Consider the following 26,471-nt stretch of genomic DNA (forward strand, 5'->3'; position numbering starts at 1 on the left):
TATTACATGTACATATATATATATATACATATATATATATATACATCTACACATGTATACATATACATGTATGCATATATATATATATATATATATATATATATATATATATATATATATATATATACGTGTACATATACATCTATATCTATACATATACATCTCTCTCTCTCTTTCTCTCTCTATATATCTATACATATACATCTATATGTATACATATACATCTCTCTCTCTCTCTCTTTCTCTCTCTCTATATCTATACATATACGTGTACATATACATCTATATGTATACATACACATCTCTCTCTCTTTCTCTCTCTCTGAAAGTATCTGTCACTACAGTATCGAAATGGTGTACATATACACCTATATGTATACATATACATCTCTCTCTCTCTTTCTCTCTCTCTCTCTGAAAGTATCTGTCATTACAGTATCGAAATGGTGTACATATACATGTATATGTATACATATACATCTCTCTCTCTCTCTCTCTCTCTCTCTTTCTGTCTCTCTCTCTCTTTCTGTCTCTCTCTTTCTGTCTCTCTCTTTCTGTCTCTCTCTTTCTCTCTTTCTCTCTCTGTGAAAGTATCTGTCATTACAGTATCGAAATGTGATTGTTTCAGTTAGTGGAATAGTTTCATTTTTAAAGTGGAAGTATTTGACATGAGTGTTTTTGTTTCACTTTTGACACGTAATACTTAAATAGTGGAGGAGATATTATGTTGCCGTGTGCTCGAACTCTGCAAGAAGTTAAAAACTTTTTTGACTAAAACACAACTGGAACCCTAAGTAAGGCATGTGTAAAATTTGAATGAAATTGGTTGCGTAGTTTTCGAGTTTTAGGGATTCACACAGACAGACAGACAGACAGACAGATAGACAGACAGACAGACATTCTCATTTTTATATATATAGATGAGGAATCCCATTCAAAACTTATTTCTTTCTCTCTCAACAGAGACCAAATATTTGCATTCGATGACATTGCAATGTTCTCTTTTCTTTTCTCATGCTGCTTTAGCAAGTCTTGGAATGTTTTGGAAAGACTTGGAATGTTTTCAATAATAACAACAACAACACTGATAATAATAGGTCTGCTAAAGAAATCAAGTGTAATAACTATATAATGTTTAAATATGTATATATATATATGTGTATATATATATATATTACTAATTTAGAGACGAACCACCACTCTACAACTCAGTCAACTCAGAACCTGTCCAAATCCGTGTGTGTGGGTATGTATCTAAATATATATAAAGATGACAAGCAAAATTCTCAAAATATTTCAAAAAAGAAAAAAATGATAAAAAAAAAAGGAAAGGAGAAGAATTAGAATTCTGTCAATTTAAAAAAAAAAAATTTAGTTTGTTCAGCTTCACTGGTAGAATGAACAAGCATTAGAACTGCATGCCAGAAGTTTTTTTTTTACTCCTCTTTTTTGTAAAAACAAAATTTCTGTATAAAATATGATAACTTTATAATATGCACAATATCTCCTCTTACTAGAAATATTTTCTTCATGATAAAAATAAATAAGTATAGCTGTTTTCTAATATTGATTATTTTTTTCATTATGAGTAAAGAGTCAAAATATTCACAATTCTTTATATATATAAATTGAAGATTAAAAAAAAACAGTGAAATAACATAGGAATATAGAAGTATATTGGTTTCAAATTTTGGCACAAGGCCAGCAATTTCGGAGGATGGTGTAACTCAATTACATCGACCCCAGTGTCCAACTGGTACTTACTTTTATCGACACTGAAAGGATGAAAAGCAAAGTTGACCTTGGTGGAATTTGAACTCCAAGCATGAAGACAGATGAAATGCCACAAGCATTTTGTCTGGCATGCTAACTAGTCTACCAGCTTGCCACCTTGTGAATATAGAAGGTCGGTACTGTTTGGGTGGGCTTGAACTGGTAATTAGCATGATTATTTATCCTATTCCACTCCTCCACATGCACACATTATAAAAGATGGAGTCAAATGTCTCTTTTTGCATTCCTTCTTTCTATCATACTAAAGGAATGGAGAAGGTAAAAAACAGTGGCTGAAAGGAAAATGAATGGTAAAAACAGTAAAAGGGAAAGAAATGATAAATGGAAAACGAATTATGTACAAAGGAGAAGATTACAGATAACTAGATCGGTGGAAGACTACAGAGTCGGTAGAATCACGTCTGCAGATGTGGCTTTGTTCCCCAAAGGCAGCCTTCAACTTTTTCCAGCCAAAAGGGTTTTTTGCAACCCAATATTTACATGCTATTATTTACAGCTTTAAGGCGGCGAGCTGGCAGAATCGTTAGCACGCCGGGCAAAATGCATTTCGTCCGTTCTTAAGTTCCGTGTTCAAATTCCACCGAGGCCGACTTCACCTTTTCTCCTTTTGGGGACAATGTAATCGATTTGTCCTTCTTCCCCACCCACACCAACAGAAAGTATTATTTACAGCTTTATGTGCTTTGAGATCCACATTCAATTATTTAATGTTCTCTCGAAAGTTTATAAATTCTTATGACGTGAATAAACACACACACACACACACACACACACACACGCAATATATATATCACCTTAATCAACCAGAATGTCGGGTGTCGTTTCGACACCGCTGGTCACAACATACCGTCCATTCGTCTCTTGATCGTGCGTTTCTCGTCTACATAGCTCCAAACGCTTGTATTTCACCAACCCACCGTTTTGGAGGCCTTCTGTGTGGGCTCTTCTGCTCGCGCGGATACTATTCGACAACTGCGCGAGTCCACCGATTGTCAGTGAACCAAGCGATTTGTCCAGTCGATCTGAATGTCTTCCTTCTGTATTCGGTGATGATGTCTCTCACGCCAGATTTCTCTCTGCTCGCTTCGCTTCGGATGTGCTCTTTCAGCGATACTCTCTGCATCGATCTTTCCATAACTCTTTGAGTAGTTACCAGCCTCTGTTCTTCGTTGTAGTCCTAGTTTCGTTTCCGTACAAAATTATAGGTAAAAATCATACCATTGAAGAGTCGAAAGCCGCTCTGCTGTACAAGCATGCAACATCCCTGTCAGATATTACACATAGCACACAAACTTCATTGTTTTATTTACGCGAATTTACGAGAAACCACGTGAACGAAGCGGAACTGTTTTCCAAAATTGAGGCGAACACTTTTTCTATGTGATCGGCTTGAAAAATTAAGACACTTGAATATTTTCCTGCTTTTCTTAACATGAAACCAATGGTAGCCTTAATTCACAAGTAAAGAAATTATATTCACCAATGCGGTGTTGAACACTCATTTCCATCGTTTTATATTATATATATATCTATCTATATACATACACACACACACATACCGAGATGGGCAAAAGTTGGGATACAGTTGCTTAATATGAGTGGATTGGTCTTTTCATTTCTTATCTTAAGAAATTGAGAAATGAAAAGAACATTCTACTCATTAAGCAACTGTATACATGTGTAATGATAAAAGAGGGAGATAGAGAAACACAGAGGGTGATTAAGTGAGGGGGAAAAGGAGAGAAACTTGCGTATGATATTGAACTTCGTTAGTGGTACCATTTAGAACTGAAAAGATGAAGTGGAAGTAGATTTTGGTTGACTGAACAAAGAGAAGAAGCCTAATGTAGATGGATAGAGCCAAAAACAGAAGAAATAATGAAGTATGTGAGTGGATTAATGAATATGCTTAAGGCAAGGAAGGATTAAGAGCATAAAAGTAACGAAAGGAAGGGGCAACTTTTCATACAAGCAACAGGTAACTAACTGCAAGTCATATGGACGAAGACATTTTCAGTTGTTAAAAAACCGCTCGACTTCGAACTTCAGAAATACGATGAGGATTATCATCAGAAGTCAATTACTCGATGAGAATTGGAGAGAAGTATTGCAGAATGGCAAGAAGACACTCTAGAAGAAATACAAGCAAGGCTTTCAACACCCATCTGTGATACACACGCACAGATATACTTGTACATAATTACACATGATCTTAAAATTAGCCTTCCCCCACTATCCGCCATCCTCCACCCCGGCTCCAGTCCCACCCCCACAACCAAATATTACCCATGCCATGGTGCTCTTTGGCTCCAATTCCAAATGGCATACCTCCAAAGCACTAAAAAGGTTTTCTTCCTGGTTTTGATATGGGCGTTTTTGTTCCGTTTATTATTATTATTATTACAACAGCCGTAATGCCCGCATACCCCACGCCGCACTGTTCCTTTCACCCCTTTCTGACGGCTGTCTATATAATTTCAAATCGTTTGGTAAAGTGGCCGATATGAGAATATTATAATTATTATCAAGGCGGCGAGCTGGCAGGATCATTAGCACACCGGGCGAAATGCTTAGCGGTATTTCGTCTGCCACTACTTGCTGAGTTCAAATTCCGCCGAGGTCGACTTTGTCTTTCATCCTTTCGGTGTCGATAAATTAAGTACCAGTTGAGTATTGGTACTTAATGTCATCGACTAGCCCACCCACCCCACCTCACAAAAATTTCAGGCCTTGTGCCTATAACAGAAAGGATTATTATTATTATTATTAAGGCGGTGAGCTGGCATAATCGTTAACACGCTGGACGAAATACTTAGCGGTATTTTGCCCGACGCTACTTTCTGCGTTCAGGTTCCGCTGAGGTCAGCTTTGTCATTCATCCTTTCGGGTTCGATGAAATAAGTACCAGTTACGCACTGGGGTGGATGTAATCGACTTAATCCCTTTCTCCACATTTGAGGCATTGTGCCTATAGTAGAAAGGATTATCATTATCATCATTGTTAGCACGCCGGACGAAATGCTTAGCGGTATTTCGTCCGTCGCTATGTTCTGAGTTCAAATTCCGCCGAGGTCGACTTTGCTTTCATCCTTTCGGGGTCGATAAATTAAGTACCAGTCAAATACTGAGGTCGATGCGAATGCGTGTCCCTCTACCCACAAAAACCCAGGCCTTGTGCCTATAGTAGAAAGGATTATTATCATTATTATTATTATTTGTAGTAGTAGTAGTAGTAGTAGTAGTAGTAGTAGTAGTAGTAGTAGTGTCATCTCGAATTCAAATCTCAGTGAGGCTAAATTTGCTTTTCATATTTTTTGGGTCTATAAAGGTTAGTACCAGTCGACTAATCACCGGCCTTATGCCACAATTTGAATCCATTTCTAGTAGTTATAGGTGCCCTAGATACCGTTACCAATAGACATGGTAGTTTTTTTTTTATCGAGATCAGTAGAACTACGCGAGTTGCATTAATCCAGAAATATGTTTTATCAAGAACAGCAGGGATTGTTCGAAAGTTCCACGATATCAAGGACATTGATTCCAAATATAGCATATTTGCCTTTGCCATTAGATAACATATTTTTACACACACCCTGAAGGTTGATTTTAAAATGTTAATCGAGCGGTAGTAGACTTATGCCAGACAGACAATATAATCTGTATAACCACCAAAGTTTGACCGTCAGCAGGCCAAACGAAATACATAAGAAACGTGTGACGATTTCGTATTTTCTGCCATTACTTCTGGACAAAGCTCATCAACACCCTTCTTGTCAAGATCCTAAACCATGATGCTTGATCCATTCGCATTCTTTTTGTTGTTAGCCATTTGGTAGAGATCAAGATTGTTTCTCTAATCGTCAAGAATCCTTATGAAAATAACTTTACGTGGAACCTTTATGGAGCATGGTGGATGGGTTACAGAAATTTTTACGAACCCAGTCAATCAAGACAGTACTGTCACTGCTTCGAGAGATAAAACTCTAATTTTGACTCAGTTGACTAAAAATGAACAGCATCAGTTTTATTATGATGATAAACCACCGAATAGACAGCTATTTTGTCTCAAATTTAGGTATAGGTTTCTTTCATAACGATAATCAATCGGGTCTACTATGTTACAACACGTTTCTCAGGGCTTTTTAAAAGTTTTTTTTTAATAACTGCATACTACTTAGTATCAACTACATTGTAACACCGTGACTTTACAACACTTGATTAGCTCATTACTCTATCACATATTTTTCCTATTGGCTCAGTTTTGTTTGGCTTACCATGTTGCCATATCGGCATGAGCCACATTCTACTGGTTAATCAGTTCAATAATGTCAAGTCTTACACATGCAAGCAAGGAAAAGTGAACGTCAGAACGATGATGACGGCCATTTAACTGTATCTACAATGAATTGAATTACTGTCTACTTCTAAAGAGCTTCACAATTCAAAAGAGACTTGTTCATCTTCCAAAACCCGGGTCCCTGTCTATGACATTTATCTACGTGTACCTCACACGTCACAAGTTTGTGATCCGTGTGGTGGCACGCTCTCAAAAGAGCCATCCATTCGGAGTCCATTAGATTTAGCAATCAGCTAAGTTCAGATAAGACTAGGATAGAGGGCGAATTAGTTAAAAAATTAGACGAGGCAATGGAATCTGGCTCTGCGTCTAGAGTGTTGGCAGCGAGGATGGTCTTGCACCGTCACCTCTACGCCAAGCATGAAGGGTGCAGAGTTAGAGCTAAGCTACGTGCAGGGAAACGTGAAGGTATTAATGTTGCCGGATGGGCACGTCATGAGGAGTGTCAGAAGGGCAAGAAGTCCTGTATTAAGTCTTTAACCGACGAACAGGGACGCAAGATCTATGGGCAGGAGGAGATGCAGAAAGTCTTTCACCAGCATTTCGCTCGGTTGTTCGGGGAGGGTAGTCCGCTTGAGCGGGGAGAAACCTTAAAGGACTTCCTAAACGGTGGACCGCGACTCTCGGCGCGCGAGGCTGGATGCTGTGAAGGACTGATCACTCCCGCGGAGGTAAGAGAGGTGTTGGCAGAGTGTGCCGGGGAAAAGTCACCGGGACTAGATGGTCTGCCCTATGAGTTTTATCGTTGCATGCCGAAACTGTTTGGAGATATACTGGCTAGTGTCTATGCAAACTGGCAGCAGAACGAGAGGATTCCCAGTTCTGTGAGTCGGGGAGTTGTGACACTGATTCAGAAAGATCCAAACATGGGGGATAACATCGGTAATTATAGGCCCATAACTCTACTTAATGTAGAGTTAAAGATTCTGGCAAAGGTGTTAGTGAGGAGGTTGAAGGTGGTCGTGGAGAAACTTGTCGGGAAGGCACAGACATGTGCAATCCCAGGCAGGTCGATCCAGGATAATCTTCACCTTCTCCGCTACACCTTAGATAGGGTTGGAAAATTAACCGGCAAAGGAGGGGCATTAGTCCATTTAGACCAAAGTAAAGCGTTCGATAGGGTTGACCATCGTTACCTGGGGGCTGTCCTCGAAGCGGCTGGGCTAGGCCCTGGCTTTCGTGGGTGGATCTCCGTTATGTATAGCGGCATCAAGTCCACGGTCCAGATAAACGGTTACCTAACAGAGCCGTTTTCGATCAAGCGTTCAGTTCGTCAAGGGTGTCCCTTGTCCACGCTTCTATACGTTTTATCTCTTGAGCCATTGCTGCGGAAGTTGGAGAGATTAGGCGGCAACCCAAATGAAATCGGATGCGGTAAGTCTGTTTCTGCTTATGCGGATGACGTCACCCTCATCGTGTCCAACGAAGCACAGCTACCTTGTGTAGAAGATGCTCTCAGAAGATACGAAGTGGTGGCAGGGGCAAAAGTTAACAAGGACAAGTCCATCGGTTTGCGCCTAAGCACCTGGAGGAACAAGCCGATATCGTCCAGTGTAGTTGGAAACTGGACGGATGGTCCTGTTAAGTTGCTCGGAGTTTGGTTTGGTCCAGACTCCCAGACAGAGAAGAATTGGAGTGAGGTAGTGAACAAGGTGGAAGCCATAAGCCGGAAGTGGTCCGGGAGGCGACTGTCCTTGAAGGGCAGAGCGGAGGTGGTGCAGGTGTTCATAGCATCTGTAATCACCTATCGCCTGTCCGTTGTGCCTTGCCCCGATTTGTGGCTAAGAAAGTTGGAACGACTCCTTTTCTGCTTTTTGTGGAAGGGAGGAAAGCCACTTGTGAGGCGCTCCGTATGCTGTCAGGTACCGTTAAAGGGTGGTCTAGGAATGCCATGGCTCATGATGCGCAGACATGCGTTGAGGCTGAGACATCTCTGGTGCCACCTGGAGGGTGATCAGGTGTGGAGTCCGCTGGCAGAGGAATTCTTGCCGAGACCAGCCTCTTTGGAGAGATTTAAACCCGGTTTCATTAAAAGACGTAACCTGACTTTGTGGCAGAAGGAGTGCCGTCAGGCACTCTGGCTAATCCACAAGGCGGGCAAGGCCGGCAGCGGGAATACCACCGCGGTGTTCTATAGAGGGCTGGTGGAGGCAAAAAACGATGACGTCCTAGGAGGGGCTCTGGGGTTCGATGAGAACCAACTTGTCGACCTATTCAAAAAAACTTTCAGACCGGGATACTTGGACAATTTCCAAAAATCCCTGGCTTGGCAGTGCTACAAGGGTGCTTTACCTGTTCGCGATAAGTTATCCAGGCACGGAATGTTAGTGCCACCGACATGTCCAAGATGTAGGCTGCGCGATGAAACCGTTCAGCACGCTTTTGTACAATGTCAGGAACTATCCGGCTTGATATGTTACGTAGAACACGTGCTGTCGCATCTGGGTCGAGTACGGTTGTCGACTGGATCTATAATAAAGATGATACCGCCAACTGGACTCACAAAGGAAGGTAAGGCTTGTTTTTACTGTACAGTCGCAGTATTGAAAGAGTGTATATGGAGGACTAGAATGGAAGGTTTTGTGACAGGGACCTTCATCTCTGGCCCCGGTTTGCTATATTACTTCAGATACCATCTGAAGAGCAAGATAGGGTTGGAGAGGAAGACCCTGCCACCGAGTGAATACAATAAACGATGGAAGTATGTAGCGAGAAAGATGGGTGTCAGTAACCCGACTTGATCGTCGAACAAAGGGAAAAAAAGACTTGAGAAACCATGGACTGTCGGGTTTAATTTGGTAAACCTGCTACTTTTATTACCATGTAATGTATTCTACCATCTATTTAATAATAATAACAAAACAGTTCTTGTGTAAAGGCAAAAGTAAGACAATTTGTCATTTAAAAACAAAAGTAAGCAATTTATGCTTTTATCCATAAATCATTCGTTTGTTCATAATTAACTTTTTAAAAGAATCACTCGAACTCACATAACCTTTTTGTAATTGTCTGTCCTGTTATGTCCAATTCTATGTACGATCTTATGATTATAATAAAGAATTTACTTCTAAAGAGCTGGCATTTCAAGGTGATTATGCAATCACTTACGTAACAATTACCGCATAACGTACTAGTGTTTGTAAATAAAATACGTGTAAGCATTACGTAATTTATGATATCATAACGAAGAGTTTAACTGTTTTATTTTGCTCTTGCATTTATGTGAGTGTGTGTGCGTATGTGTAAAATTGCTTGTACTATACCAATACCAGCGTTTGTCATTCAAACTTTACACTCTATATAAACTATCGACTACTTACATCCCCATCGCGTGTCGCAGTTTCCTTCTGAACATCTGTAAAGAGAAAACAATAGTATTAATATAGTCTTGACACTGAACGCTTTATAAGACATAAATTACATTGTTGCTCGTTTCCTTTTTTCTTTTTTTAATTTAGCGACTGTCATAGGCTGTGGAGATTCATGTGAAACATCTAGCCTGAACACATGCCAGTCAATGTCTACAGAAAAACAAAGGTGAGGAAACAGGAAATCTGATACGAATACTTAAAACAGTAATTTCACGTAGAAGTGGACGTGATGTGTTAGCGGTGGTGTTATACTGGGCAATGTGCTAGATCGTATAATGTTTTCTACTCTAGGCACAAGGCCCAACATTTTGGGAGAGGTGGCCAGTCGATTATATCGACACCAGTGCGTAACTGGTTGCTAAGGTGCGCTGAATATATAGTGATGTCTAGGCTCAGAAAGAAGCGGGCCGCAAGATGAAATTGTTGTTGGAGCCTGTTCCAGGTGAAGTCTTGACTGGTCAGCTTTTTTCGATGGCGTAGGTAATATTCTAGCGAATCGTGCCATCGGACCTCTTGTTGCTAAATAGTCCCGCTACGAACACACACACACAAACATATATATATGCACACACACGTATATACACACACATGCATATATGCACACACATATCTATATATGCACACATATGTATACACACACACACATACACACACACACACATATACATATACATATATATATGTGTGTGTGTTTTATATCATTAATAAATTCGTAGAACTAATCAATAATATATTCAGGAAATCAATATTTAATATTTTGAAAGATATACGGATCTTTTTTAAAACGGGGGGCCACATTTTTCATTAATGAAACACTTTGAAACTTGGAACACTGGTAGAATGTGTCATATGAAACATCTTTTTCTCTTAGTCTTCTTAACAAAAAAACGTACATCGCAAGTTATTTCATGTTAAAGTTGTCGTATTTCTGTAATTTCAACCAATCATTGACGTCCATTCAGCCGATATACATTAAGAGCCGACTACATAAACAAACGATTCTGAAACAATTAACCCTAACCCTAAGGTTAGGGTTAGGGTTAGAGCAAATTTAAAATGAAAAAAAGCAAATAAAACGAAGGTATGGAGATTAAATACGCTTTACACCGCTTAATCAGCCAAAGGAGTAAATATAAACGACTGAATACTTGTCAGTGATTGGTTGAAATTATCAAAATAAGACAATTTTTTACATGAAATAAATTCGAATACAAAAATATTTTTCTGTTCTATAACACAAAATAGATAAGTATACGAAGTTTGAAAGTCTTTCCGTACCAAAAACACTACGTAAAACATTAATGAAAAATGTGGCCCCCGTTTTAAAATAGATCCAGATATACATCCAACATAACATGGTAACATAATAAATTTAAAAGTTTAAAACATAAATATACGGAATATAAATATGAATACATATAAAAATCTAAAAATAGATATATATATATATATATATTTAAATATATATGCGTATAAAAATTTATGTATAAATAAGCATGAATATTATAAAATATAAAGAAACCTAAAGTTTAAAGAATAAAATATCTTACGATCGTTTATATATATAAAGGTAAAAGATGTGTGTGTGCATATATATATATATATATATATATATATATATATATATATATATATATATGCACACACATCTTTTACCTTTTGTTTCAATCATGAGACTGCAGTCATGCTGGGGCACGAAATTGAAGTGTTTTAGTCGAACGAATCGACCCCAGGACTTATTTTTTTAAGGATTTGGTACTCATTCTATCGGTCTCTTTCACGAACCGCTAAATTATGGGGACTTAAATCCAAAGTTTGGCAGCAGTCCAAAGACAGAGACAGACAGACAGACAAATAAAGAAAGAATGAATGAAAGACAGACAGAACTCATCAACAACACAATCTCTAACAACAACAACGTAATATAAGAGGTACTTACGACTCTCGTAAGGAGGGTGGTTCTTTTCTCACTGAAAATATAATTCGAAGAAGATACAAAGAAATATAATAGAAACAAACACGAACTAATCAAATACCTAAACAAGCAGACAGTCTTACTTTACCAGCTGGAGTTGTTTTGATTAACTTAAGAACAGAATGCTAAAGTATCCAAGCACCATTCCTGAATTCATAAAATACTTTATATTCCTAATTGTTGGAAACACTTTCGTAAGAGCGGTGAAATTGACGAGTATATGACCATATGCAAAAAATATGCGTGCGTGCAAGAATGCGCGTACGTGTCTGTGTATTGTATGCAAGATACATAAGTGTCTTTGTACATGTATCTCTCTCAGTATATATATATATGTATATATATATACATACAATTAAACCTTGGGAGAGGCATTATGCCGGTAATATAATATATATATATATATATATATATATGTCTATATATATGTCTATATATATGTCTATATATATATATATATGTCTATATATATGTCTATATATATATATATATATGTCTATATATATGTCTATATATATGTCTATATATATGTCTATATATATGTCTATATATATGTCTATATATATATATATATATATATGTCTATATATATGTCTATATATATGTCTATATATATGTCTATATATATATATATATATATATGTCTATATATATGTCTATATATATATATATGTCTATATATATGTCTATATATATGTCTATATATATGTCTATATATATATATATATATATATGTCTATATATATATATATATATATGTCTATATATATATATATATATATGTCTATATATATATATATATATATATGTCTATATATATGTCTATATATATATATATATATATATATATATGTCTATATATATGTCTATATATATATATATATATATATATATATATGTCTATATATATGTCTATATATATGTCTATATATATATATATATATATATATATGTCTATATATATGTCTATATATATATATATATATATATATATATATATGTCTATATATATGTCTATATATATATATATATATATATATATATATATACACACACCTGTATATGTATTAAAAGTATGTTTTTATACATACATACACACACGCACACATTACATACATACATTATAGGCGTAGGAGTGGCTGTGTGGTAAGTAGCTTGCTTATCAACCACATGGTTCCGGATTCAGTCCCACTGCGTGGCACCTTGGGCAAATGTCTTCTACTATAGCCTCGGGCCGACCAAAGCCCTGTGAGTAGATTTGGTAGACGGAAACTGAAAAAAGCTTGTCGTATATATGTATATATATATATATATATATATATATATATATATATATATATATGTATGTGTGTGTATATGTTTGTGTGTCTGTGTTTGTCCCCCAACATCGCTTGACAACCGATGCTGGTGTGTTTACGTCCCCGTAACTTAGCGGTTCGGCAAAAGTGACCGATAGAATATGTATTAGGCTTACAAAGAATAAGTCCTGGGGTCGATTTGCTCAACAAAGGGCGCTGCTCCAGCATGGCCACAGTCAAATGACTGAAACAAGTAAAAGAGTATACATACATACATACATACATACAGGTATGTACGCATGTAAATTAAATATACGTACGTGTGTGATCATCCTCATAATTTATACCTACAGCTTCAGCCAAGCAATATCTAAGATAAACAAGTGTAAACAAGTCTTTACACTTGTTTACATTACACGCAACAATGCTAAATTTTTAGGTATAACTTACTTCAAAAATTTTGAATTATTCTATAAAAACTATTGTGCATAGTTTACAGTGCATGTGACCAGGTTGCTGATATGCGATGAAAATTCAGAAAATAAATGTTATTTTAACAGTATTGTGCGTTGTTTAGATGGCAAAAATGCGTCATTCGTGATGTAATTGAACCGACTTCAATACACGGCCGACATTCATTATCCAAATAATACCAAAATATGTACATACGCACACATATACTGAAACGTTTAAACTGAGAAAGAGTTTGTCTCTTGCATAATTACCTGAAACACGTCTATTAAATGCATACAAAATATTGGTATTTCGTTTTACTTTATTACGCACATAATATGCATATATACATACACGTACACACGTGTTTATGTAATTGTTGCTCAAATGAGTTCTAAATGTAAGTGTTGAGTAGAGTGAATATGGAATGGAATGGAAATCCTCTTAGCCCCTTGTGCCGATTTCTCGGTTTTGATGGCGTACGTGTTCCCCCCACCCCTAGTTGGACGGGACGCCAGTTCATCGCAGCGTTTTACTCAAGAAACAGGAAGTAAGAGTGAGAGAAAGTTGTGGTAGAAGAGTACAAGGGTCGCCACCATCCCCTGCCGGAGCCTCGTGGAGCTTTAGGTGTTTTCGCTCAATAAACACACACAACGCCCGGTCTGGGAATCAAAACCGCGATCCTCCGACCGCAAGTCCGCTGCCCTAGCCACTGGGCCATTGCGCCTCCATAGAGTGAATATATCTGTTTGTAATAATCTCTGAGGTTGTTTTTTTCTGTTACAGTAGACTAAGTAAGAATGACTTGAAACTAACACCAGAAGCGTCAAATCGAATGCTTACGGTCTGTTTGGTCTGCACTGGATAGTTTGTGCATATTGAATATTGTAAAAGGCTTTCATTTTGGTTACTATACACCATATATTGTGTGTATGTGTGTGTGTGTTTATGCTGGACGCATGTGCGCGTGTAGGCGCTTTGTATATGTATTTGTGGGAATAAGTCTGTGTAGGCTTTATGCGCGCGTGTGTATGTGTGTGTGTGTGTATAATTGTATGCAGAGGCCTGTGATGGGTGTATTGATTTGTGTATGGGTGTATTTGAATGTGTGTATGTAGGTTTTTTATGTGTTTGTGACTGTGTATGTGAGATAGAAGTATATTTAATGACCAAACGGAATCGCAGGTGAAGTTTATCAGATTGCAATGTAGGAGGAAGGGGTATGATTTGGAAGTGTAGTGGATGTTAGCATCCCCAGATCTGTTCTGCACCACATACCGGTTTCATACCAGACTATTTTTCCACAGACCGGAGCAAAACGCGCATAACAAAAAAAAAAACAAGACCAGACTATAGGATGCTGTTACACATCGTTGGTCACAATGCACTTTGCATCGTTCTATCTTTTGAATGATGCCAACTCCTGATCGGAAAGCTAGTCCGTCGCAAGGTTATCCATTTACAGCCGCGTGCACTGGAGCAACATGAAATGAAGCGGCTTACTCAAGAACTCAACACGCAGCCGGTCTGAGAATTGAAACCACGATCTCATGATCGTGAGTGCAACACCCATAACCACAAGGACACGTACTACATATATAATACAAAAACACCTTGCAGACTGCGGTAGTCCATAAAATAAAAATAACATTAAAAAGTAATTTTTCTCTGCAAGCCGGTACTAAATTATCCATGACCTGGTTTATATTATCAAGTTAGGTATGTATGATTTGTGTTAATATATTCTTTTACTCTACTTGTTTCAGTCATTTGACTGCGGCCATGCTGGAGCACCGCCTTTTGTCGAGCAAATCGACCCCAGGACTTATTCGTTGTAAGTCTAGTACTTATTCTGTCGGTCTATTTGGCCGAACCGCAAAGTTATGGGGACGTAAACTCACCAGCATAGGTCGTCAAGCGATGCTGGGGGGACAAACCCAGACACACAAACATACACACACACACACACACACACACACATACACATATATATATATATATACGCATGCATACGACGGGCTTCTTTCAGTTTCCGTCTACCAAATCCATTCACAAGGCTTTGGTCGACCCGAGGCTATAGTAGAAGACACTTGCCCAAGGTGCCACGCAGTGGGACTGAACCCAGAACCATGTGGTTGGTAAGCAAGCTACTCTTACCACACAGCCACTCCTGCGCCTAGCTACTCACCACACAGCCACTCAAGAGTGTATAAAATCAACATAAGAGTATACCTGAACATATTTTGCCTGGTTCTTCCAGCAATCTCGGCGATGTGTCTTGGAACTCCTCTTTACAATAACATAGGTAACTTCCATTCGTATTAATGCACCAGGCATAAACTGAACAGTCGTGTAGATCGGGATATAAGCATTCGTTCACATCTGAAATAACAAACACGACTGTTTGTTAGTAATGAGCAGAAGATTAGAAGTTACAAATGTATTATACTTATAGAAAATCTGCAACAGATGAGAAGAAAAAATGGTCGGTAAAAGATATTGATTAAATTTAGTGCGGTAAATTTCAGTTTAGTTCTTGTTAATTTCAGTTGTGAACAGAAGGTTACGATTAATTTTTGCTTTTATTACGTTGAGGAAAATGGTTGCTTCCCAAACAGCTTTCAGGGCCTATGAGACAGATTGATGAAAGCTCTCCTTATCATTTTGCTGCATTTAACTGAAGTTTGCTGGGCGAGTAAAAGGATGTCAGATGGGAGTAATGATTTGGGAGTAGCTATTACGAAAGCATACAAAAAAAATACAAAAACAAAAAAACGAAAGGGAATACTTGTAATGACATTAACCACTAGGGAAAAATAATCACATAAGAATTTTGTTCAGTTGACATAACCAAACTTTGAGTCACCACCAACCGTTTTTACATTTAAAAAGCACAAATACAATTTAATCGTAAACTTTCTCCTTTAGATTTAACAATTCCCGAGACCACGGGAAAAAAGGATATAGGGAACAGAAGCAAGCACATACAGCCTAGAATCATAACGAATATCATGAAAGTATCATATTTACATCCACTGAGCCATAATCTAGAGGTCATCGATTGATTCAAAGCTATACCTAATGTAATAAATTTTTTCCATCACTATAAATTATTACTAGTCATCCATAGCTAGGTATTTCACCAAGGTATTTCATTACGCCAAAATTCTTTGTATCTGATTGTAGAGACGAATTAATGTTGAGAGATTTTGTTGAATTCAGGTTTTTTTTTTTTTCGTATGAGTTTTTACTTTCTTGTCAGATTTGATGAAAATTTTATCCTCTTTTTCAATCTCCCCCATTTTGTTTGTTAATAGTTCAGGAACGAGAAATTGGAGTTTTTGAAGGAGTCTTTTGAAAAACTCCTTATAACACCAAGGATGAACTCAAAGCAAGGATTATGGCAGCATTCACCAATTTAAACAAGGAGACTGTCCAGAAGAGTTGCGAGAGATTCCGAAGTCGTCTGGAGGCTGTGGTTGAAGCCAATGGCGATTTTATTGAATAAATCTACTCTTTAGTATTTCAAGGTATTTTAATATAATTTTGGTAAATATATCCGTTAAAACGAGATGTTAGTGTTATTTTCAGTTTTGCATAATTTAGATAATTTATTCACCGCACCCTGTACATACCTACTCTATTAACTTACATATTAGTAACTGTTTTATGTAACTCATAGACTTTTAGACAAGAGGCATACACAAATACACACAGTATTTTATAGTATAGTATAAAAGTGTCTCGTAACACTTTGATTTAACTTAGAACTCCAAATGATCTATTACATATCAATAATAATAATCATTATTATTGTGCCGGTGCAAAAGATGAGCTACAGCAAATATTCTGTTCATTACCACAGATTTGCTTGCCTTTGCTTGATCATAATCAGTTGAGCATGTCTCTTGGTGGCTGACGATATGTGCATCTCTAGTCACGAGCAGGAGAAGCGCGGGAGCGTCATAACTATGTGTTGATAGGAATTCTTTGGGGTTTAAATAATTCACCAATGGAAACATGAGCATTTCGTTCAACACCTGTAAATAACTCTTATTCAGGAATCTTTTGACCGGGATGGCTACTCCACCTGAAGAAAATTCTAGGTCATGCGCTGTTTATCTTGATATGAGGTCAGCACATATGATTGTAATGCGTGTACCTGATGTACCCTTATCAGACGGGTAGTCATGATGTGTATATTATGCTTCGTATATTTGTACCCCGGCGTCACTTTGATGGCGTGAGCTGTTCTCTCACTAAATAATATTTTAGCTATGAAGGCGGTATATTTTAAAATATCGACTTTCTGGAAAGTGTACCGAATACTGTTATTGCAACTAAAGGGATGAAATATAAAAAAACATTTCTATTATATGTTTAAGACTTAACATTCAATATTTCATTTTTCCTTCAGCGGCAGAGATATATACGCTTTGTGCTAGCTTGTTACGTTTTGTCTCATTTCGGTGGTAAAAGTTAAATATATTTTTTCTTCTTTTCTCATGTCCTAGACATACAAAGTATTCATGTTTTTTGTGGGTCATCTTTATTTCATAGTTCCATAACAGCTGTATCTAATGTTGTTGGCGCCCCTGGGATATGTGATAATACCTTAATGCAGTGGAACCACGAATATTCCGAAGAATAGACAGTTGATAATGAAAAAAATTTCCTCATCTGTTCCTTGTTATTTTGTACCTAATGTTTCATGTGTGTGTGTGTGTGTGTGTGTGTGTATGCGCGCGTGTATGTATATGTGCATGAGCGTGTGTGCATATATATATATATATCTATCTCTCTATCTGCCTGTCTATCTATCTGCTTAAGCATCTTCCATTGTCTCCAAAGCCTCACCCCAAAAAAACAAACAATGTTCTGTTATAAACAAAACAAAAAAAACACCTGTCTTATATAAATAAGCAAGATCTCTGTATTTTCACAGAATTATATTTGACAAGTTCGAAAGACGAACGAAAGCGCTAATATATGTGTAAAATAAATGAAAGAAGTTATTCCAAAATTCTGACGACTTTTCTTTTCAATATTTAATTCTGTACATCACACCTAACACTCTATACACACACACACACACACACACACATATATATATATACATATATACACACACACAAGAGTGAGAGAGAGATGGAGTAAGGGGTGGGTGAGAACAACTGAAACGGATTCTAGCAGACAAAAACAAAAGTTATATTTGTGTGTTTATATATTAAACACTGATGAAAGGCTAGCTGAATCTTTCATTTCATTTTGTGGAAATGGATAAATAAAATAGTTAAGTATATATTAGCCTATAATCTGCTAACAGCATAACTGTCATAATTCAGTAATATGACTTTCCTGTCTGACGAACATTTTCGGTTGATGAGTAACGAAAAGTTTTGTTAAATTGCCAAAAAAACGAAACGGTTTTACATATTTGAAATAAAATACTACTTGAAATAATTCGTCCATGTATATATAATTCTACTTCTTACCTTTTTACTAAGAAAGTTTAAGAATATTTCCTCGTCGCTGTTAAAACTATTTGTTCCTGAAAATATTTCTTTAAAACAAACGATCAACTGTTTTCGCTTTTATGTTTTAATAGTCTTCTTCCATCTTTAAGCTACTTGGAATATTTATGGCAAACAAAATGCGAACAAGTGGTAGAGATGGTAGAACACCGTATTGGATATCTTAGAAAATTTATTTCCATCTTGACGAGTTCTGAGTTCAAATCCAGCTGGGATCGATTTTGTCCTTGACTTTCCATTGTGATTTAAATAATTACTTGTCATGCACTCGGAGTTTAGGTATAATTAAATTAATGATGCCGCACGAAATGACGTTGAAAACAAATATTTGTGTAAAGTTATATTTAACACGTTCGAATGTATTCGGACCTGATAAGACCTTTCGCTTTGTAGAGAATCTCGGCACTATTTCCGCAATGGAAGGTGGTATTACTTCCGAAAACACTCGAATGTGTGAAATATAACTAGAGTTCTATCTACATTTTCAATTTTGGCCCAATATTAGAAATCATTATAAATCTAAGATATTCTCGAATATAAAATGTGTTCTTTTATCTACACTGGACACCTCTATAGAGTGTGGGGATATGCCTATCGTATTGAGCACAGCTGAAGACTTTTTGATATAACAAATAGAAAAACAGAAATTGAGCTATTGAAACATTCATTAATTCTACAGCAGCAAGGATTTTTATCCTCCACCCCGTGGTTTTATAGCTAGCTAGACTTGGACATTTCAGCGTTCTAAATATCTTGGTCTCTCGTTAACGAAGCTATAATGATGGTGAATATAGGAATATTTTGGAAGTACATAACTATGTAGTTGGGTATAGTAAATCCATTGCTCGGAAGTTAAACTTGTTAGCCAGTTGGTAACTGGAAATGTCTCATTATATACTTAGAAATAACTGCAAGTTAAAATTTCAAACCTTTCGTTCAAAATTGCAAACGACTGCAGAGCGGGAAGAGGGAGAGATAGGTCACACTTGAAATCTTGAGGAAAGGAAAGTGATTAATTAATCTAGTAACTGGGTTTTATCTTTGTTTTAGGCCATTTTCCAACAATAAAATATTGACACTACTTATGCATTGTAAGTAGTGTATAATATTTTATGAAAACCTTTTTGTCCAATTTGGTAGAGGAAATGAGAAGAACATTAAAATTTTTGTTGGTACCCTGTTGAAGCTTCATGTTACCATCCCACGCACCACCGGGCCATGTGCGTGTGCGCGGCTGGGTAAAGGCACAACAAACCCATTCATCCATCCTCCAGAAGTGCCCTGTTGATGTTTCACGTTTTCAATCCTGTGCAACGCAGCATGGCCCGGCAACATGTCCGCTTTCTATGTCATCTATGTCTGAACTATATAATGCAAAATGTTCATACAAAAAAAAAAAAAAAACTGCTAACTGTTGTGACTCGCGGCCATTCGAGTTTGACCGCGTGACCAGAAGCTACAATCACCACCTGCAGTTAGTCACCCCGCCTCCGTGTTCCCATCCCCGATTAGTCGGTCGAGTAAATACAGAATTAAGAATCAATGATGATTTGTGTGAAATCCGATGCATTTTTCTAAAACCTCACTTTTATTTATGTTTATCACGTTTAATATGTGTTAAACGTGTATAAATTTTGAATTTTGTTTATAATCTTATTCTCATTCCTGTCGGATCCCTCTTATTTATCCATGACAGCTTTTTTTCAATTCAACAGCAATCATTTTCTTTACCTCCATCCCAAAGATGGAGCAATCATTTAGCTGAGCTTAAAGGACACATTCAGTTAGCAGTGCAGGAGCTAACTCCTGAAATGTTTCAAAACGTGTTTCCCAACGCTAAAGAGAGATTTGAAGTATGCAGGGATACAGACGTTGAAAATTTTCAATAAAAGTTTGACGTAAGATTTATAAATCTATTTGTTTTGATAATAAACATAAAATTCTGTCAGCTTTTTAAAAATTTGCTGAATTTCATTGAAGCAGATTGTTAATTCTGGAACACCCAGTATAGTGTAGCGTTGTTAGTTGTTACGTTGCTCGAGTAAATATTAAAATCAATGGTTTTCTCGCCGTAAACATCCCATCTTTTTGTTAAGCATATTGTATCAAGGAGTATATTATCCAAAATGTATCTCTCCTTTATAGGCGTGGCTGTGTGGTTGAGAAGCTTGCTTTCCAACCATGTCACCATGGGTTCAGTCCTACTGTGCAGCACGTTGAACGATTCTTACAAAATTTCTTATAAAATACACACATACAGGAGGAGTAAATCTCTCTATATATAATAACACTTTGAATGTGGCTCCCGAGAAAGAGTAAAAATAATTACCCGATCAACGACGGGTATTACTACTAGTTTTCTCTAAGTTTATATGTATACAGGTGTCGCAAAAACCGTTTTAAAAAGAGTTTTAGCGAGCCCTATATATATATATATATATATATATATATATATATATATATATATATATATATTATATCTTTATTTCACTGTAATCCGTAAGCAAAAAAAACTTGGACCGATAAACGCCTTTGAAAGAGATGTACTACTGAATGGGGAGATATTAGGGTTGTTAGAAGCATGTAGCAGAAGGAGGCTTTGTGTACTTGTGTTGGAAACGGTCATACAGGATATAGAAGTAGTGAAAGTAGAGACAATTTTCGTACATAATGTTAAGGTAAGATATAGCTGTACGAAAATTTTAGCAAAATTAGAAAGAACATTTCAACTTTAAGGATGACTGAACCATTTCATCTTTGCCAATTTTGTGTTAATGAATATTAATGTTGTTTTTTATGTAATGTGTTCTATTTTGTGAGCCACTGTCTTTTAATGTGCCGTTGCATTAATGAGCTGCACGATTAAAAGATTTATCGGCAGAGGTTATGTCGGATATGAGTGTAGTTAAATGCCTGAGGATAGTAGGAATTCTTGTTCATTACTATAAATTCCAACCATCCTTCAGCAAACAAGATAACGTCAGTGAGCGCATATCCGGCATATCTTCTAACAAGGAACATTTTAATTGTTTCCATATCTCGAAAACATTTCTAAATTCATTGATACAAAATCTTCATTAACAAGAGTTGATTGTTTTATTTATTAATATATCTTTGCTCATATGTGGGTGGAGAGGTTGTACACAGTACTGAAGAAGCAAAAAAAAAAAGGGGGGGGGGTGCGCATAATACTGAATAATTTAAAGTATTATGTATGTTTGTACATGACAATGAATAAATGAAAATGAGACGCATTTTCAAACGGTTTACATTCCAACCAATCAAATATCGATGTTCTGTTAACTAATAACATCTCGATGTATTTTCAAATGTTTACATAATATCCAACTGCTATATTTGTTTAATCATTTAAACACTCGAAAACATGAAGCTCATAGTTTACGCGCGCGCGCAGATAAACACACACACACACACACACACTGGTGTAGACACACACACATTGGTGTAGACATACACACACACACACACAAGTGTAGGCATACGCATGCACGTACACACTCACATAAGTGTAGACACGCACGTACACAGGTGTAGACACACGCACGCACACACAGAGACAGGTGTAGACACACACAGACAGGTGTAGACACACACATACAGGTGTAGACACACACATACAGGTGTAGACACACGCACGCACACACGCACGCACACACACACACACACGCATTGGTGTAGACACACGCACACACACACACACACAAGTGTAGGCATACGCATGCACGTACACACTCACATAAGTGTAGACACGCACGTACACAAGTGTAGACACACACGCACACAGGTATAGACGCATGCACACACACACATTGATGTAGACACACACGCTTTGTTGTAGACACACGCATTGGTGTAGACACACGCACGCACGCACGCACACACACACACGCATTGGTGTAGACACGCACGTACATTCACGCATTGGTGTAGACACACACACTAGTGTAGAGATACGCATGCACACTCACTGGTGTAGACACACGCGAGCACACACACTGGTGTAGACACACGAGAATATACACACAGGTGTAGACACAGACACACAGGTGTAGACACAGACACGCGGGTATAGACACACACGCAGGTATAGACACACAGACACACTGGTGTAGACACATACACATACCAGCACCAGTTAGGCTAATTCTCATTAACCATGGCCAGTAAATTGAATTGTATTGTAGTTATTGTGATCGATATAGTTGTTTGTGACTTAGTCGAAAGGGTATAAAGAATAGACCACAAATTTAACAGACATTTGTTGAGAGTAGGTGATCAGTATGTATCAGTAGGCCATTTCTAAAAACGTTCAGATAGAATTCTCTCCGTTCACGACAAGCCTATAATAATATTTCTTCGAAATCGATGATTGCTTTAGGGTGTGGAAATTAGCGGCCACCGCTTTACGGTTCCGCCACTATAATAATAATAATGGCTTCAAATTTTGGCCTAGGGCCAGCAATTTTGGGGGAGGATAGGTCGATTACATCGACCTCCAGTGTCAACTGGTACTTATTTCATTGATCCAAAGAGGATAAAAAGCAAAGTCAACCGCGACGGAATTTGGACTCAGGACATAAAGACGGTCGAAATGCCGCTAAGCTTTTTGTCCGGCGTGCTAACAATTCTGCCAGCTCACCATCTTAATAATAATGGTCTGAAATTCTGGCACTTACAAGAGAAGGGAGCTCGTTGATTTAATCGATCCCAGTGCTCAACTGATGCTTATTTCATCGACCCCCGTCGTGTTAATACTCGTGCTAGCTCGCCGCCTTAATAATAACCCTTCCTACTATGGGCACAAAGCCTGATATTTGAGGGAGTGGGGGTAGTCGATTACATCGACCCCAGTGCTTCATTGTTACTTAATTTATCGACCCCGAAAGGATGAAAGGCAAACTCGACCTCGGCGGAATTTGAAATCAGATTTAATAATAATGATAATAAATAAGGAGAATGCACCACCCACTGAAGCAGCAAAAAAGTGTAAAATATCAAGTCTGAGGCAAGGAAAACCATTGCATGGGCAATACCCCGAACGAGCTGGGGAAGCTGATGTAGATATAAGAAGAACCCTTCAGTGGCTGCAGAGTGTTGGTTTGAAAGCCGAAACAGAAGGATTTTCCTAGCAGCGCAAGATCAGAATCTCCTCAGCCGGAAATATCAAGCTAATATCACACACAATGAGGTAGACACAAAGTATAGACTCTGCAATGACAAACTAGTAGTTTTCCGATGCAAAAACGATTCGGCAGGTTCGCTGCCTTCTAAATAATAATTTCTGCAAAAGTGACAAAAAAAAAAAAATGATAACCAACCTTCCATTTGAAAAGAATTCTGATAAGAAGTACCAATACGGAGTTCGCTTCTGCCTACTTTACCATTTGTCCTGAAATAAATTACATGAAAATAATTAGTAATGAAGACATCATTTTCCGGGAGGGGGAATCGTTTTATATATGAAAAAAGCATGTTATTGTTATGCATCAAGAGTTTCTTTTCTTCTGTGAAGAAATATTAGGTATATATTGGAAATTGATACATATAAATTTGACATGGGCGATTCTTTCTTTTCTTGGAATTCACGGTCAAACGGCTGGGTGGAATTGCGCGAAAAATTACACAGATGTGTAGAATGATCCGATGGTGTTTCTGGGTTTTGTATTTTCATAGATCCCATGGCTACCGAGATAATCTCCTATAATAATACTCTTGTGTTTATGAATGAGAAAGGAAGGGGTGATAGCTGAATAGAAAAGTACTGGGGTCGATATAATCGATTTGTCTCCTTCCCTCCAAAGTGTTGGCCTTGAACTCTGCAACGGACCGTCCTCCCGTTCGGTCACTTACATGCCATGGAAACCGAGTAACTGGCCTTACGAGTCCGAGGGCTGAAGAAAAATAATTACAAAATGAAAGAGGTGCAATCTCCAGTACTTCTCTGATATTTGTTTTATCGGCCTTGGAAGGATGAAAGACTAAGTCAATCTCGGTGAGATTTGAACTTAAACCGAAAAGAATGTAACTATATACTGTAAAGTTTATCTAGCACTCAACCAATTGTCCTCCTTGTGATAATCCTTTCTTTTATAGGCACAAGGCCCGAAATTTTGGGGGAACGAAATAGTCGATTACATCGATCCCAGTGCTCAACTGCTACTTATTTCATTGGCCCTGAAAGATGGAGAGCAAAGTCCACCTCGGTGGAATTCGAACTCAAAACTTAAAGACGGACGAAATACTGTTAAGCATTCACTCGGCGTGCTAATGATTCTGTCAGCTCGCCGTCTTCCTTTTCGTGATAAGGACATTACCTCTCACCTACTTGCGGCTATTTTTCTCAACACTACTTTTGTCTGTCCCAGGGTCATCAGCGCAAGCTGAAAATAATGAAGTGCTCTTCTATTTTCATCTCTCTACGTTTTCGCACCTAAATCTGTTGAAACTCTCCGTAGATACGAGAAACGTTATTGAAGGATTTAGACAAGAGTCTTATTGTAAAAACACGAGACACACGTTCGGTATTTTCACCCGAGGCTGAATATTTATGTCATGCGTAGAAATACACAAACTATCATGTCTTCTTTTACGTAATTCTTACTGTAATCTTATACTATTTTATAAATAATAAAAATAATCCGTTCATTATTGGCCACAGAAACCTCACACACACACAGACTAAACTGTTATATAAAATGGTGGTAAGCAAACATTTTAGGGTGTGTATATACAATAAACAGAGAGGAAGAAAAAAAGTAAGGCAACATGAAAAAGCACTCCAAGAATATCCGGATACCCAACCAAGGATGACCGTACGGTTGACGTTGAGCTGTTTAATCTGAATTTCGTGGCTCTCACAGATATAATTCTAAATATTTTTTGCAAAGAGTAAAAAATGTAAATGTTGGAACAAAATGTTTATTGCTTTTTATTAAATATAGGAATAAAATGTCTCTTAATTATTAGTTTCGAATTTTATCCTTTATATTTCGAAAATCCCAGACACATGACGTAGTGCCCCACTAGCCCCTCTAGACAGCTCGAATCGCCCGAATGGTACTTATTTCATCAATTCGAAAGGATGAAAGGCAAAGTTGACCTCAGCCGAATTTGAACTCTGAACGCAAAGACGGACGAAATACCGCTAAACATTTTGCCTGGCATGCTAACGATTCTACCAGCTCGTCGCCTTCGCAGCTCTAATAATATAAAATGTTTCAAATTTTGGAGCAAGGAAGGCGGCGGAACGATCTTCTCAATGGACTCAGCTGATAGCCGGATCCTTCAACATACCTCCACTAGATAGCAATACACGAAAACTGAACGAATGCGTGTAGGACGATTTCACCACTGCGTGCATTTCGGGCAGGTCCAGCTGATGGCACTTCCATACCTGTAAATTATCCCGAACCGGCGATGCTCCGTTAGTACTGCCAAGCCAGGGATTTTTGGAAATCCTTTTTATAGGCTTTGTCCCAAAAGTTCTTTGTAACACACCATGACTCCTGTCGACGCCCAGTGCCTTTTTAAGAACAGCATCATTTTTTCCCGCTACTTACCCTCTATAGACCGCCACAGTACAACTTTTATCAATCTCACGGCCCAACTGGCTGAGAGCTGTCAACCCCAAACAAGACTAGGTGTCAGATGCCCTGCTCACCGTCAAAG

General features: G+C 37.6%; 1 protein-coding gene across 4 annotated transcripts in view; it reads right to left on the reverse strand.

The window, feature by feature from the left end:
* LOC106868471 (uncharacterized) overlaps window positions 1–26,471 on the reverse strand; it is a 374,724-nt gene that overhangs the window by 14,546 nt on the left and 333,707 nt on the right. For 2 of the 4 annotated variants that reach the window (XM_089349730.1, XM_089349731.1), the window contains 4 exons: window positions 24,122–24,192; window positions 15,481–15,630; window positions 11,462–11,492; window positions 9,472–9,506 (listed from right to left, as the gene is read on the reverse strand). In XM_089349730.1, the coding sequence (XP_089205856.1) occupies window positions 9,472–9,506; window positions 11,462–11,492; window positions 15,481–15,630; window positions 24,122–24,192 (287 nt within the window). Of the gene's footprint in view, window positions 1–1,751; window positions 2,067–8,443; window positions 8,621–9,471; window positions 9,507–11,461; window positions 11,493–15,480; window positions 15,631–24,121; window positions 24,193–26,471 lie in introns of those variants that run through there. The other 2 variants (XR_016241222.1, XM_052966721.2) reach the window with 2 other exon arrangements.

The sequence above is a fragment of the Octopus bimaculoides genome, chromosome 3 (genome assembly GCF_046866305.1).
Source record: "Octopus bimaculoides isolate indiv1 chromosome 3, ASM4686630v1, whole genome shotgun sequence".
NCBI lineage: Eukaryota > Metazoa > Mollusca > Cephalopoda > Octopoda > Octopodidae > Octopus > Octopus bimaculoides.